This window comes from Cebus imitator, unplaced genomic scaffold, assembly GCF_001604975.1.
Source record: "Cebus imitator isolate Cc_AM_T3 unplaced genomic scaffold, Cebus_imitator-1.0 Scaffold234, whole genome shotgun sequence".
Classification (NCBI taxonomy): Eukaryota; Metazoa; Chordata; class Mammalia; order Primates; family Cebidae; genus Cebus; species Cebus imitator.
This window is the reverse complement of record NW_016107549.1, coordinates 2,363,533-2,375,236: the sequence shown is the minus strand read 5'-3', so window position 1 is coordinate 2,375,236 and position 11,704 is coordinate 2,363,533. Positions and strand designations below refer to the sequence as shown.

Below are 11,704 nucleotides of genomic sequence, written 5' to 3'. Positions count from 1 at the left end.
TTTCTTTCCACCACTGGTGGTCTTTAGTGAGAAGTCACTCAGAAGAACACGAGATGACCTTTGGTGTTTAGAATAAATGAAAATTCATGACCCAGATAAAAACAAAGAATATAAGCATGGAAAGTAAAATTTACATGAGGAAAAATATGCCTGACATCCATATTTATGTTGACTCACAATGTCCAAGGGATAACATGTTAACAGTATCAACTTGATCTAATACGTGATGCTAATGGGATGTAGGAATAAAGCTTCTTAATGAAAAAATAGTATCTGTTAGTATGTAGTTATAAACAGTTAATAAACAGATTTCTAAAATACATAAACAGAAGTCTTTGTTGCCAAGAAACCACATGGTGTTTCCATTTTATTTTATTTTATTTATTTATTTTAGTTAGGTATATTCATACAAAATTAAAAATGAAGTGAGACATCACATTCAGTTGTGAATAACAGGAAACACTTGAAATTTTCTGATAAGAGCAAGGTGGCTCTTCTCACACAAGAGCCCTTGGTGAGACCAGTCACTGTACAATGCAGCAGAGGAACAAGCTTCCATCTAGTTGGTTTAATGAAGAACAGGGTCACTACCTGTAGAAACAACAGTGCTTGCAATACAAAGTAGACCTTAAATTGTTTAACTCAATCTATGGAACAGTTGAGCATTAGAGAGTATTTCCAGCCATAACAGATTTATTAGTTCTCTGGTAAACATTTAAAAATTTCTGAAGAAATAGCAAAGTAGGCATGTATCTTCAATGTGGAGCACCTGGGGACATCTCTGGAGACCTACAACTCTGAGGAATGGAGACAAGTGATTTGGGGGATACTCTCCATTAACAATCAGGAAAATGGTCTGGAAGCAGGTAGCCACATACCTCTCTCCCTGTGTGATGCCTTTATGTGACTGATGCCTTCCTTTTCTGTGCCTTTGAAATCTCATACAAGATTGGCTATAGGTGAATTATATTACAAAACCATCCAAGTCCTTCTGGATTTTATTGTCCTTTTTCAGGTCTCTCAACTCAAAAGGCAATTATCCAGAAGTTCTTTCACCACTCTCTCTTCTCATCTTTCAAAGGAAGTGGGACAACAGAAAGCTCCCATTTCTTCCACTAATAGGATTTCTCATACATTAATGGTATGAGTTCTTTCATGTTCTCGACATGAACTGGCACGAATAAAGGCTTTGCCACATTGCTTGCATTGATAGGGTTTCTCTCCAGTGTGAGTCCTTTCATGATATCGAATGTAATTGGAAATAAAGGCCTTACCACAGTGCTTACATTCATAGGGTTTCTCTCCAGTGTGAGTCCTTTCATGATATCGAATGGAACTGGAACAAGTGAAGGCTTTGCCACATACCTTACACTCATATGGCTTATCTCCAGTGTGTGTCCTTTCATGTATATGCAAGGAAGAGAAATACCTGAATGCTTTTCCACACTGCTTACATTCATGGGGATTCTCTCCAGTGTGCATCCTTTCATGTATACGCAAGGAAGAAAAATACTTGAATACTTTTCCACATTCCTTACATTCATGGGGTTTCTCTCCACCGTGTGTCCTTTCATGCATTTGAAGTTGTGAGGCACATCGAAAGCCTTTCCCACACTGCTTACAACCATAGGGTTTATCTTCAGTGTGTGTCTTTCCATGCCGTTGAAGGTCCGAGGTACATCTGAAGGCTTTACCACATTGTCTACATTCATAGGGTTTCTCTCCAGTGTGACTCCTTCCATGCTTTTGAAGGTGTGAGCCACATCTAAAAGCTTTCCCACACTGCTTACATTCATAGGGTTTCTCTCCAGTGTGAGTCATTTTATGATATTGAATGGAACTGAAAGAAATGAAGACTTTCCCACATTGCTTACACTCATAGGGTTTTTCTCCAGTGTGAGACCTTTTATGTCTACAAATTTCACTAGGAATACTGAATGTGTTCCCACATTTCTTACATTCGTAGGCTTTCACTCCTGTGTGAGTTCCTTTATGTATTTGAAGGGTAGAGGAACGAGTAAAGGCTTTACCACATTGTTTACACTCATATGGTTTCACACCACTGTGAATTCGTTCATGGATAAGGCATAAACTGAGAAAATAGAAGGCTTTCCCACAGTACTTACATTTATAAGGTACATCTCCACTGTGCCTTACCCTGTGTCTTTGAATGCATGAATGGGAAATGAAGGTTTCTGCACATTCTTTACCATCATAGGGTTTCTCTTTAGTGCAAGCTCTATCATGTGATTGAAAGGAGTCAAGATAACTGAAGACTTGCTTACATTGCTTATTTCTATATGGATTCTCTTCATATTCCTGATACTCATAAGACTTCTGTCCAGTGTCATCTCTGATATGCCTGTTAAGGGATGAATGACCCATGCCAACTTCTCTATACACACTGCTTGCACATGATGTTACTCCAGGAAGAGTTTTCTTGTTCAGCATGTCATCTGCAATCTGATTGAAGCTTTCTCCACAGTGATTACTTTCTTTACTTTCAATGTGTTTCTCTCTAATAAGAAGACTTCAGTGAAAAATGAGAAGCACATTGTTAAGGGTTTGATTAAAAGTGATTTATAGGGCCAGGCATGGTGGCTCATGCCTGTAATCCCAGCACTTTGGGAGGCTGAGATGGGTGGATCACCTGGGGTCAGGAATTCGACCTCATGGCCAACACGGTGAAACCCCGTCTCCATTAAAAATACAAAAATTAGGTGGGCATGATGGTGGGTGCTTATGATCCCAGCTACTCGGGAAGCTGAGGTGGGAGAATTGCTTGAACCCAGGAGGTGGAGGTTGAAGTGGGCCAAGATGGTGCCATTGCATTCTAGCCTGGGTGACAAGAGTGAAACTCCAACTCAGTAAGAATTTTTTTTACAGTGACTTATATAGTGGGTATAGTGGCTCACGCCTGTAATCCCAGCACTTTGGGAGGCTGAGGCAGGCAGATCACTTGAGGCCAGGAGTTTGAGATCACCCTGGCCAACATGGAGAAATCCTGTCTCTACTAAAAATACAAAAATTGGCTTGGTGTTATGGTGTACGCCGGTAATCCCAACTACTTGGGATGCTAGGGCACGAGAATACCTTGGACCTAGGCAATGGCAGTTGCAGTAAGTTGAAACTACACCACTCCACTCCAGCCTGGGTGACAAAGCAGGACTCTTGTCTCAAAAAAGAAGGAAAAAAAAGTGATTTATATTCATTAACATGTATTACACTTGCATTTTTGACATTGCCCAGCAAAGTGTCAGCTTTCTGCTCTGTCTGAATTATTTGAATATTAATGGACCATATGCTGTACAAGATGGCCTGGGTATAAACATTATTTAAAAATTAATATTTCTATGGGGCTCTTAATCCTATTTTCTTTTTTTTAAAGATGGGGTTTCACCTTGACAGTCAGGCTGGTCTTGAACTCCTGACCTCAGGTGATCTACATATTTTGGCCTCCCAAAGTGCTAGGATTACAGGCTTGAGCCACTGCGCCCGGCCCTTAATCCTATTTTCAAGTGAACTATTTTACAAATACTAAACATGTGCATCTTTTTTTTTGAGTTGAGGTCTCAACTCGCCCTGTTGTCCAAATTGGAATGTAGTGGTACCATCATGGCTCACTGCAGCCTCAAACTCCTGGCCTCTAGCAATCCTTTGGCCTTAACACCCCAAAGGACTGGGATTTCAGGCATGAGCACTAGTGCCCAGCCCAACCTATCTTACATTTAAATATACGTTTTTAGGTAAACATTCTATGAATATATAAATTTGACACTGGGTTTATTTCTGTTGCTTCTTTTTTTTTTTTTTTTTTGAGATGGAGTTTTGCTTGTTGCCCAGGCTAGAATGCATTGGTATGATTGATCCTGGCTCACCACAACCCCCGCCTCCCAGGTTCAAGCAATTCTCCTGCCTCAGTCTCTCCAGTAGCTGGGATTACAGGCGTGTGCTACCACACCCAGCTAATTTTGTATTTTTAGTAGAGACAGGGTTTCTCCATGTTGGTCAGGCTGGTCTTGAACTCCCGAGCTCAGGTGATCTGCGCGCTTCGGCCTCCCAAAGAGCTGGGATTATAGGCGTGAGCCACTGTGCCCAGCTGTTTTGCTTCCTTTTAATATTTTCTCACATTTTAAGATTTTCCAAAGACATTGCTTTGTCCTACGAAAGAAAATTACCTTAGATTTCTCCTGAAATCTTTGTACCCATCTTCGATGTTTTGGACTTTCCATGTTTTTCCTAAACACAGACCCAGAAGAAACACAGATCCAGAATTAGTATGAATTTATTTAAAAATCATTAGATTCTGTATTCATGGTACATGGTAGCCCTGCCTGATTTATTCATCAAAGTATTTTCTGTCCATATTCCAAATCACTGAACAGCACTGATAAGCTAGAAATATTTGTTCTTTAATTCACTGGGAAGTAATATTGTCAACCTTACCTACAGAGGCCAGGTTCTTGAAGGTTTCCTGCATCACGTCCCTGTAGAGATTCTTCTGTGAAGGAACCAGCAAAGCCCACTCCTCCTGGGTGAATCTCACAGCTACATCCTCAAAGGCCACCGAATCCTGAAACATCTCACATACGTAAAGGAGGACAGGTAAGACTAATAGCCCTGGAGGCCTCTACTTTCTTCCTAAGTTCTTGTGATACTGTGGACTCCAAACATTTATCCATGACTTCGTCATCACACCTCTTACTTTCTGTCTATACTCATGTCCTCCCACAAACCAAGTCCTTTTTTGTTAAGAGACAGGGTCTGGCTCAGGCCTGAGTGTACAGATATTGTCATGTATGACTGTAGCCTTGGACTCCTTGGCTTAAGTGGTCCTTCTCCCCCAGCCTCCAGAGTAGCTGGGACTACAGGTGCTTGCCACCATGTGTAGCTTCTTTTTTTCTTTTTTTGGTAGAGACAAGGTCTCCCTATATTGCCAAGGTTGGTAATGAACTCCTGGGCTGAAGCAATCCTGCTGCCGTGGCCTCCCAAAATGCTAGGATTATAGGCATGAACAACCACATCCAGAATCAACAAATGAATTTTTTTTTTTTTTTGAGATGGAGTCTTGCTCTGCCACCAGGCTGGAGTGCAGTGGCACAATCTGCTCACGGCAACCTCCAGCTCCCAGTTCAAGCGATTCTCTTGCTTCAGCCTCCCGAGTAGCTGGGACTACAGGTGTGCTCCACCACGCCCAGCCAGTTTTTATATTTTTAGTAGAGACGAGATTTCACCATGTTGGCCAGGATGGTCTCAATCTCTTGACCTCGTGATCTGCCTGCCTCAGCCTTCCAAAGTGCTGGGATTAAAGGCATGAGCCACGGCGCCTGGGCCCTGAATTCTTATAATAGAAGTGAACTATGAGGTAAAGCAACAGCAGAATAGGAAAATGTGTTTTTCTGGTGAATCTAGTAAAAAACGTGTACTGCCTGGGCTGCCCCTACTGTCTCTTTGTACTGTGGGTCTATAGCATCTCTCATGACAAAGTCCTACAAATTTGTATGTAGAAAAAAGTTAACATTAGCAGTCCTGAGCCTGGGTATCCTTAAAAATACCTGTTCACAAACTTTAACCATTGCTGGCATCTGGAAGGTAGATTTTGTTCTGATTCAAAGCAGCAGAAACCAAAAACAAAAGACAAAAAAAAAGACTGGATTTTGCAAGGGGCTCCACCAACTGATCTGATAAGAGAGTCACAACTAACTGAAACAGAAACGCATGAGCAGAAGCCTTTATGGGAATGAGTACTGGAGTAGGAAAACCTAAATTGTAATTGATGAATTACTGAAGGCTGATTGCAGAAAAAAATTTGACAAAAAAAAAAACCTCCAAGAGGCCCAGTCTTAAGACAAAAGGCAAATATTTATTAAAATAAAAATGTGTGTGGGCCAGGCATGGTGGCTCACGCCTGCAATCCCAGCGCTTTGGGAGTTCAAGGCAGGTGGATCACCTGAGGTCAGGAGTTTGAGATCAGCCTGACTAACATGGTGAAACTCGGTCTCTACTAAAAAATGCAAAAAAATTAGCCGGGTGTGGTGGCGTATGCCTGTAATCCCAGCTACTCAGGAAGCTGAGGCAGGAGAATCACTTCAACCTGGAAGGCAGAGGTTGCAGTGAGCTGAGATTGCGCCATTGCACTCCAGCCTGGGCAACAGAGCGAGACTCCACCTCAAAAAAAATTAGCTGGGTCTGGTGGCGCATGCCTGTAGTCCTAGTTACTGAGGAGGCTGAGGCAGAAGAATCGCTTAAACCTGGGAAGCAAAGTTTGCAAAGAGCTGAGATTTCACCACTGCACTCCAGCCTGGAGACAGAGTGAGACTCCGTCTCAAAAAAAAAAAAAGAGGAAAAACCCACAAATATTCTGAGATGGTGTCTGTGCCTTGTGAAGATAAAAGAGGAACGGGTTTTTCACTGGAGTATTAAGTGGTTATCCTCTATTTTCCTCTTATGAAATGTTCAGAAATAGAACACAAATATTTTATTATTTATCTATTTACTTGTTTTGAGATGGAATCTCACTCTGTTGCCCAGGCTGGAGTGCAGTGGCATAATCTCAGCTCACTGCACCCTCCTCCTCCCGGGTTTAAGTGATTCTTCTGCCTCAGCCTCCTGAGTAGCTGGGACTACAGGCGCATGCTACCATGCCTGGCTAATTTTTGTATTTTTAGTAGAGATAGGGTTTCACCTTGTTAGCCAGGATGGTCTCGATCTCCTGACCTTGTGATCTGCGCACCTCAGCCTCCCAAAGTGCTGGTATTACAGGTGTGAGCCACCGCGCCCAGCTAGAAGACAAATATATTTTTAAAAGTCATCCATGACCCTGTGAAAAGATGATAAACCACTAAAATACTGCATCTATGTTAAAGAAAGCATGAAGAAATATACTCTACAATAAAGAGAGTTGATACAGGAGGCTGAGGCAGGAGAATCGCCTGAACCCGGGAGGTGGAGGCTGCAGTGAGCCGAGATCATGTCATTGCATTCCAGCTTGGGCAACAAGAACGAAACTGCATCTCAAAAGAAAGTTGACAGTACTGTGAGTTGGAGAAGGGGAGTTAAGGTTTAGAGATGTGGGAAAAGAAATTTAAAATACAAGATGTTACTTCAAACCGTTGAGGAGTTAGGGTGGGGTAGCAGGGTGGAGGATTTGAGACCCTGCATCCCATAGATTAGGAAAATGCAGGAGGAAACCAGTCTCCATAGACAGTGTGAACAAATTTAAAGCAGCAACAATTAGACTTTTAAGTATGTTTATCACCTTAAGGAACTACCTAAGGACACCAAAATCCAACTCAGATTGAGGCAGGAAAATAGGGTGTGGAGGCAGGAAACATAAGGCCCATTCACACTTCAGCTATGAAAGGAAATACCCTCTCCATAGGGCATAAGCCAAGTAAATGACTTTGTAACTTTACTTCATCCTCTCCTTTTATACAGGGCATACCCCAAGTAACCAATAGAATCCGCTAGAGGGTAAACTCCCAAAAATTCTGTAACGGGGCCTTTGAGCCCCTGTGCTCAGACCCGCTCGCACACTGTGGAGTGTTAAATCCCTTCATTCCTTGCTTGCTTTGTGCGTTTTGTCCAATTCTTTGTTCAAGACGCCAAAAACCTGGACATCCTCCACCGTTAACAAAATGCTATTCTTTTTAAAGTTTTTTGGTAACAAACCACAAATCATGACTGGGTGTTGCTCATTCATGAATCGCTGTTTGCTCAAACTCTTTAATTTTTAACAGGAAAAAAACATACAGGGAACCCCACACACCGCAGCTCCTCCCACACGAACCCAGCAGGATTCCTCCATGACCCACCCTCCCGTCCCAGCAGAATCTGGGGAGACGCGGAGCTGCCCAGAGAGGGCTCTGGGACCGGGACCCACAGTTGCCTGCGCAGAGAAAGGACGGGACAAGACAGGACGCCTGGGGTCCCAGCTGCCGGCCCAGCCCCACCCTGCGACCGAGGGGACGGAGGGCCGAGCTGCGCTGGGGAATTTGGGTCCCAAATTCGCTAGGCGCCACAAGGAGGCCTAGGTCCTGTAACAGCCGCTTCCGGCCGGTTCCACCCAGCCCCTTCCCCGTCTAGGGACTCTGGCCCCACACACTCACCATCTCCGGGCTTCTGGGTATTCCGGGGTCCTCTCTAGGGCTCCCGTGAATAGAGCAGGTCACAGCGCAGGCAACAGAGCGACAGAAGTTGTGGCAGAGGGACCCGGCGCCTCTCGGAGCAGGAAATCTGGGATGCCAACAACCTACATAGCAACTAAAGCAGAAGCCGGAATGGTTCTCCTCCTTCCGGATGGACGGTAGGCCGGGCCCCGCCCCGGCGCTCCTGATTGGACAAGGTGCAAGGCCCCGCCCCATCAGAACTGAGTGATGGCAGAAGCCCTGGATAACTGGTCCTGCAGAGCCTCACTGATCGGTTGTAGCCACAGCCTCTCTCTAAAGGACAACTATCTCCCTGAGCCCTGGTCGTTGGATATTTTCTTTTCAGCCAAATTTGCTCCAGATTTTTAAACAGGGCATTATCTTTTTCCTCACTCAATGGGCTGTCCATACTTCGTCCTGCACAGGGTCCTAAGTGTGTGCAGGGAATTCCAGACTCACTGTCCAATGGAGGGATCTGCTGGCCTCAGAGCAGGAAGGGGAACCCAGACCAGGCCAGGCACGACTGCACCAGGAGGGAGAAGCAGTTGTCCTTCTGGGGACCGGGATTAGGGGTGAGACATGGCCAAGGCTTTCTCACACATCTCACCCCACCTCACAGCGTGGAAACGCTCCCTCCTTCCAGACCTTCATCTTCATCAGCAGTAAACTCTGACTTAGTGATTTTAAGCTTCTGACCTAAATAAACCGTCAACTTCATAAGCCTCTTCTCCAGGAGAGGTCCCAAAGAGTTCTTTCTCTGAACCTGATCTTCACAGATTTTCTTCAGATATGCAAATTACATGTCAAACCCAAAACACTGCTCCTGAAAACGGCCCCAGATTCCAGATGTACAACCACAGAAAGGACAGAACTCCTCAAGTACACCTGCACGTGGGTCTCCCGCTTTCCAGGGCGCTGCAGCATCTCAGATTCCACACTCCTGGATCTGCTCTGAGCAGCTGGAAGCGCCTGCAGGGAAGGGCGGCTGTCCAGGAACCATCCAGGAGAGTTCCACTTTCCTCCTTGGCAGAATCCATACTCGCCCCCGTGTGCAGTCACTGGCATCGGCCTCTGCTGCCCCCTGCAGGTTATTCACCGGCTTCTCACATGCTTCATCAATTCCAAGACACATCCTCAATCCCAGTGTGTATGACACGAGCAGAGGGCCAGGTGCGGTGGCTCGCCTGTAATCCCAGCACTTTGAGTGGCCGAGGTGGGCGGATCACCTGAGGTCGGGAGTTTGAGACCAGCCTGACCAGCATGGAGAAATCCCGTCTCTACTAAAAAAAATTATAAAATTAGCCGGTTGTGGTGGCTCATGCCTGTAATCCTAGCTACTCAGGAGGCTGAGGCAGGAGACTCACTTGAACCTGGGAGGTGGAGGTTCCAGTGAGCGGAGATCATGCCATTGTACTCCAGCCTGGGCAACAAGAGCGAAACTCCGTCTCAAAAAACAAAAATAACGAGCAGAGGGCTGGGTGCAGTGGCTGACACCTGTAATGCTAGCACTTTGGGAGGCTGAGGCGGGCGGATCACAAAGGCCAGGAGTTCGAGACCAGCCTGGCTAACATGGTGAAACCTCATCTCTACTAAAGATACAAAAATTTAGTTAGGTGTGGTAGCCTGAGTCTGTAATCCCAGCTACTCGAGAGGCTGAGGCAGGAGAATCACTTGAACTCGGGAGGCAGAGGTTGCAGTGAGCCATTACACTCCAGCCTGGGCAACATGGCGAGACTCTTAGCTGGGCACAGTGGCTCGTACCTGTAATCCCAGCACTTTGGGAGGCTGATAGGGGCAGATCCCCAGAGGTTGGGAGTTCAAGACCAGACTGACCAATATGGAGAAACCCTGTCTCTACTAAAAATACAAAATTAGCCAGACATGCTGGTGCATGACTGTAACCCCCAGCTATTTGGGAGGCTGAGGCCAAAGAATCACTTGAACCCAGGAGGCAGAGGATGAGTTGAGCTGATATTGTGCCATTGCACTCCAGCCTGGGCTACAAAAGCGAGAGTCTCCACAACAACAAAAAAAATGCAAATATGAGCAGAGTCCCACTTTCCTCCAGTGTGCATGTATAAAGTCGAGAAGGAAGAATCTAAGATTATTTAACTGCATGAAAGTGAAACAGGAGTCCCCGGGCGCTGTGGCTCATACCTGTAATCCTAGCACTTTGGGAGGCCAAGACAGGTGGATCACCTGAGATCAGGAGTTCAAGACCAGCCTGGCCAACATGGTGAAACCCCATCTCTACCAAAATACAAAAATTAGCCAGGCGTGGTAGTGCACACCTATAATCCCAGCTGCTTGGGAGGCTAAGGCAGAGGAATCGTTTGTACTAGAGACAAAGGTTAGTGAGCCGAGATCACGCCACTGTATTTCAGCCTGGGCAACAGAGATGGCAACATCTCAAAAAAACACACAACTTAGTCATGTTTACCTATTTCTGGTTTCCAGCCTGACTTTATAACATTCCTGACTCAGGGACTCTGCAGCTCTTCAGAAATATGCTTTGAAGAAAAACCAAGGTAGAGCACAGGGCCCACATGTCTGTTTAAACTGTGAACCAAAACACGGCATAGCAGCTGTCAGAACTGCTTCCAGGCTATTGTCCTCAGTCACAATCCTAAATCAAACTAACAAATTTTTTTCTTCAGTCCACGAGTAATCTAAAAGAAACACATAGACAGAAGAATTTATTATCATCTTTCTACCAAGTCAACATCAGGCATTAAAAAAATGTAAAACAAAGTGAAAAGCATCCTTCTCTGACCTATCATAGACCCAGAATCTGCCGGTCACCAACAGCTATCTTCATTTCACCTATTATTGCCAACTTTTATCGGCGAGCTAGCATAAAGGCATACTTTATAACAGAGTATGTCATTTTGTGTTTTATGAATTTTTAAAGTTGTTTTTTTGTTTTGAAGTTTTATTTGCATTTTCTTTTGCTGAATTTGTCTCTTAAGTTTATGCTTCTTGTGGGGTATCTTTTTCTTCTGTACACTCATCTCCTTTTCTGCTTTTGGAACAATGTGTTTCTTTTCACTAAGCATCATCTGGATATCGCAGGAGTCTGTGGATGGGTTCGTCTACCCATGAGTTTTGTAAGTCAAGTGATACATTAATGGGTGCCTTGTTCCCCCTGGATGTGCTCAATAACCAGGGAATCTACATCTATACCCTTAAATGCAGCATAACTCTGCATTTTTAAGCACATTCCAGTACCTCTTCTGGGCCACTGATGCTGAGTCCAGCCCCAGTGTTGGTTGTCTTGGGTACAGCTACCAACTCCACCTTCTAAGGTTGCAATGGTACATATAATTTCTGTAAAAGAAAATATTTCAGATACTTGGCGGCTTTTCATTTAGTCATACCCGTGATGGCCTGAGCACCTTCACAGGAGTCCTTACAGTGAACATGAGGGTTTCATCCTTCTAACATGCATGACTTTGTGGGATTTCCTGGGTCATAGTGAACACTGTTCATAGATCAACACAGGCCACACAAGAGGAAAAGTCTTCTTTGGTCTTTAAAGGGAACTGATTAAAGATTAA

At 44.7% G+C, this 11,704-nt stretch overlaps 2 protein-coding genes across 2 annotated transcripts in view; both read right to left on the bottom strand.

Annotated features, from left to right (window-relative positions):
- Window positions 1-675: 675 nt before the first annotated feature.
- On the bottom strand, window positions 676-9,344 carry LOC108282017 (zinc finger protein 20). The gene is made up of 4 exons (XM_037727516.1): window positions 8,109-9,344; window positions 4,447-4,573; window positions 4,179-4,239; window positions 676-2,530 (listed from the first exon to the last, which is right to left on the bottom strand). The coding sequence occupies exons 1-4, from the start codon at window positions 8,361-8,363 to the stop codon at window positions 1,129-1,131; spliced, it is 1,845 nt and encodes a 614-aa protein (XP_037583444.1). The 5' UTR covers window positions 8,364-9,344; the 3' UTR covers window positions 676-1,128.
- Window positions 9,345-10,791: 1,447 nt separating this feature from the next.
- LOC108282076 (zinc finger protein 625) overlaps window positions 10,792-11,704 on the bottom strand; it is a 15,613-nt gene continuing 14,700 nt past the window's right edge. Inside the window, exon 5 of the mRNA XM_037727596.1 lies at window positions 10,792-11,474. Within this exon, the coding sequence (XP_037583524.1) occupies window positions 11,473-11,474 (2 nt within the window). The 3' untranslated portion in view covers window positions 10,792-11,472. The remainder of the gene's footprint in view (window positions 11,475-11,704) is intronic.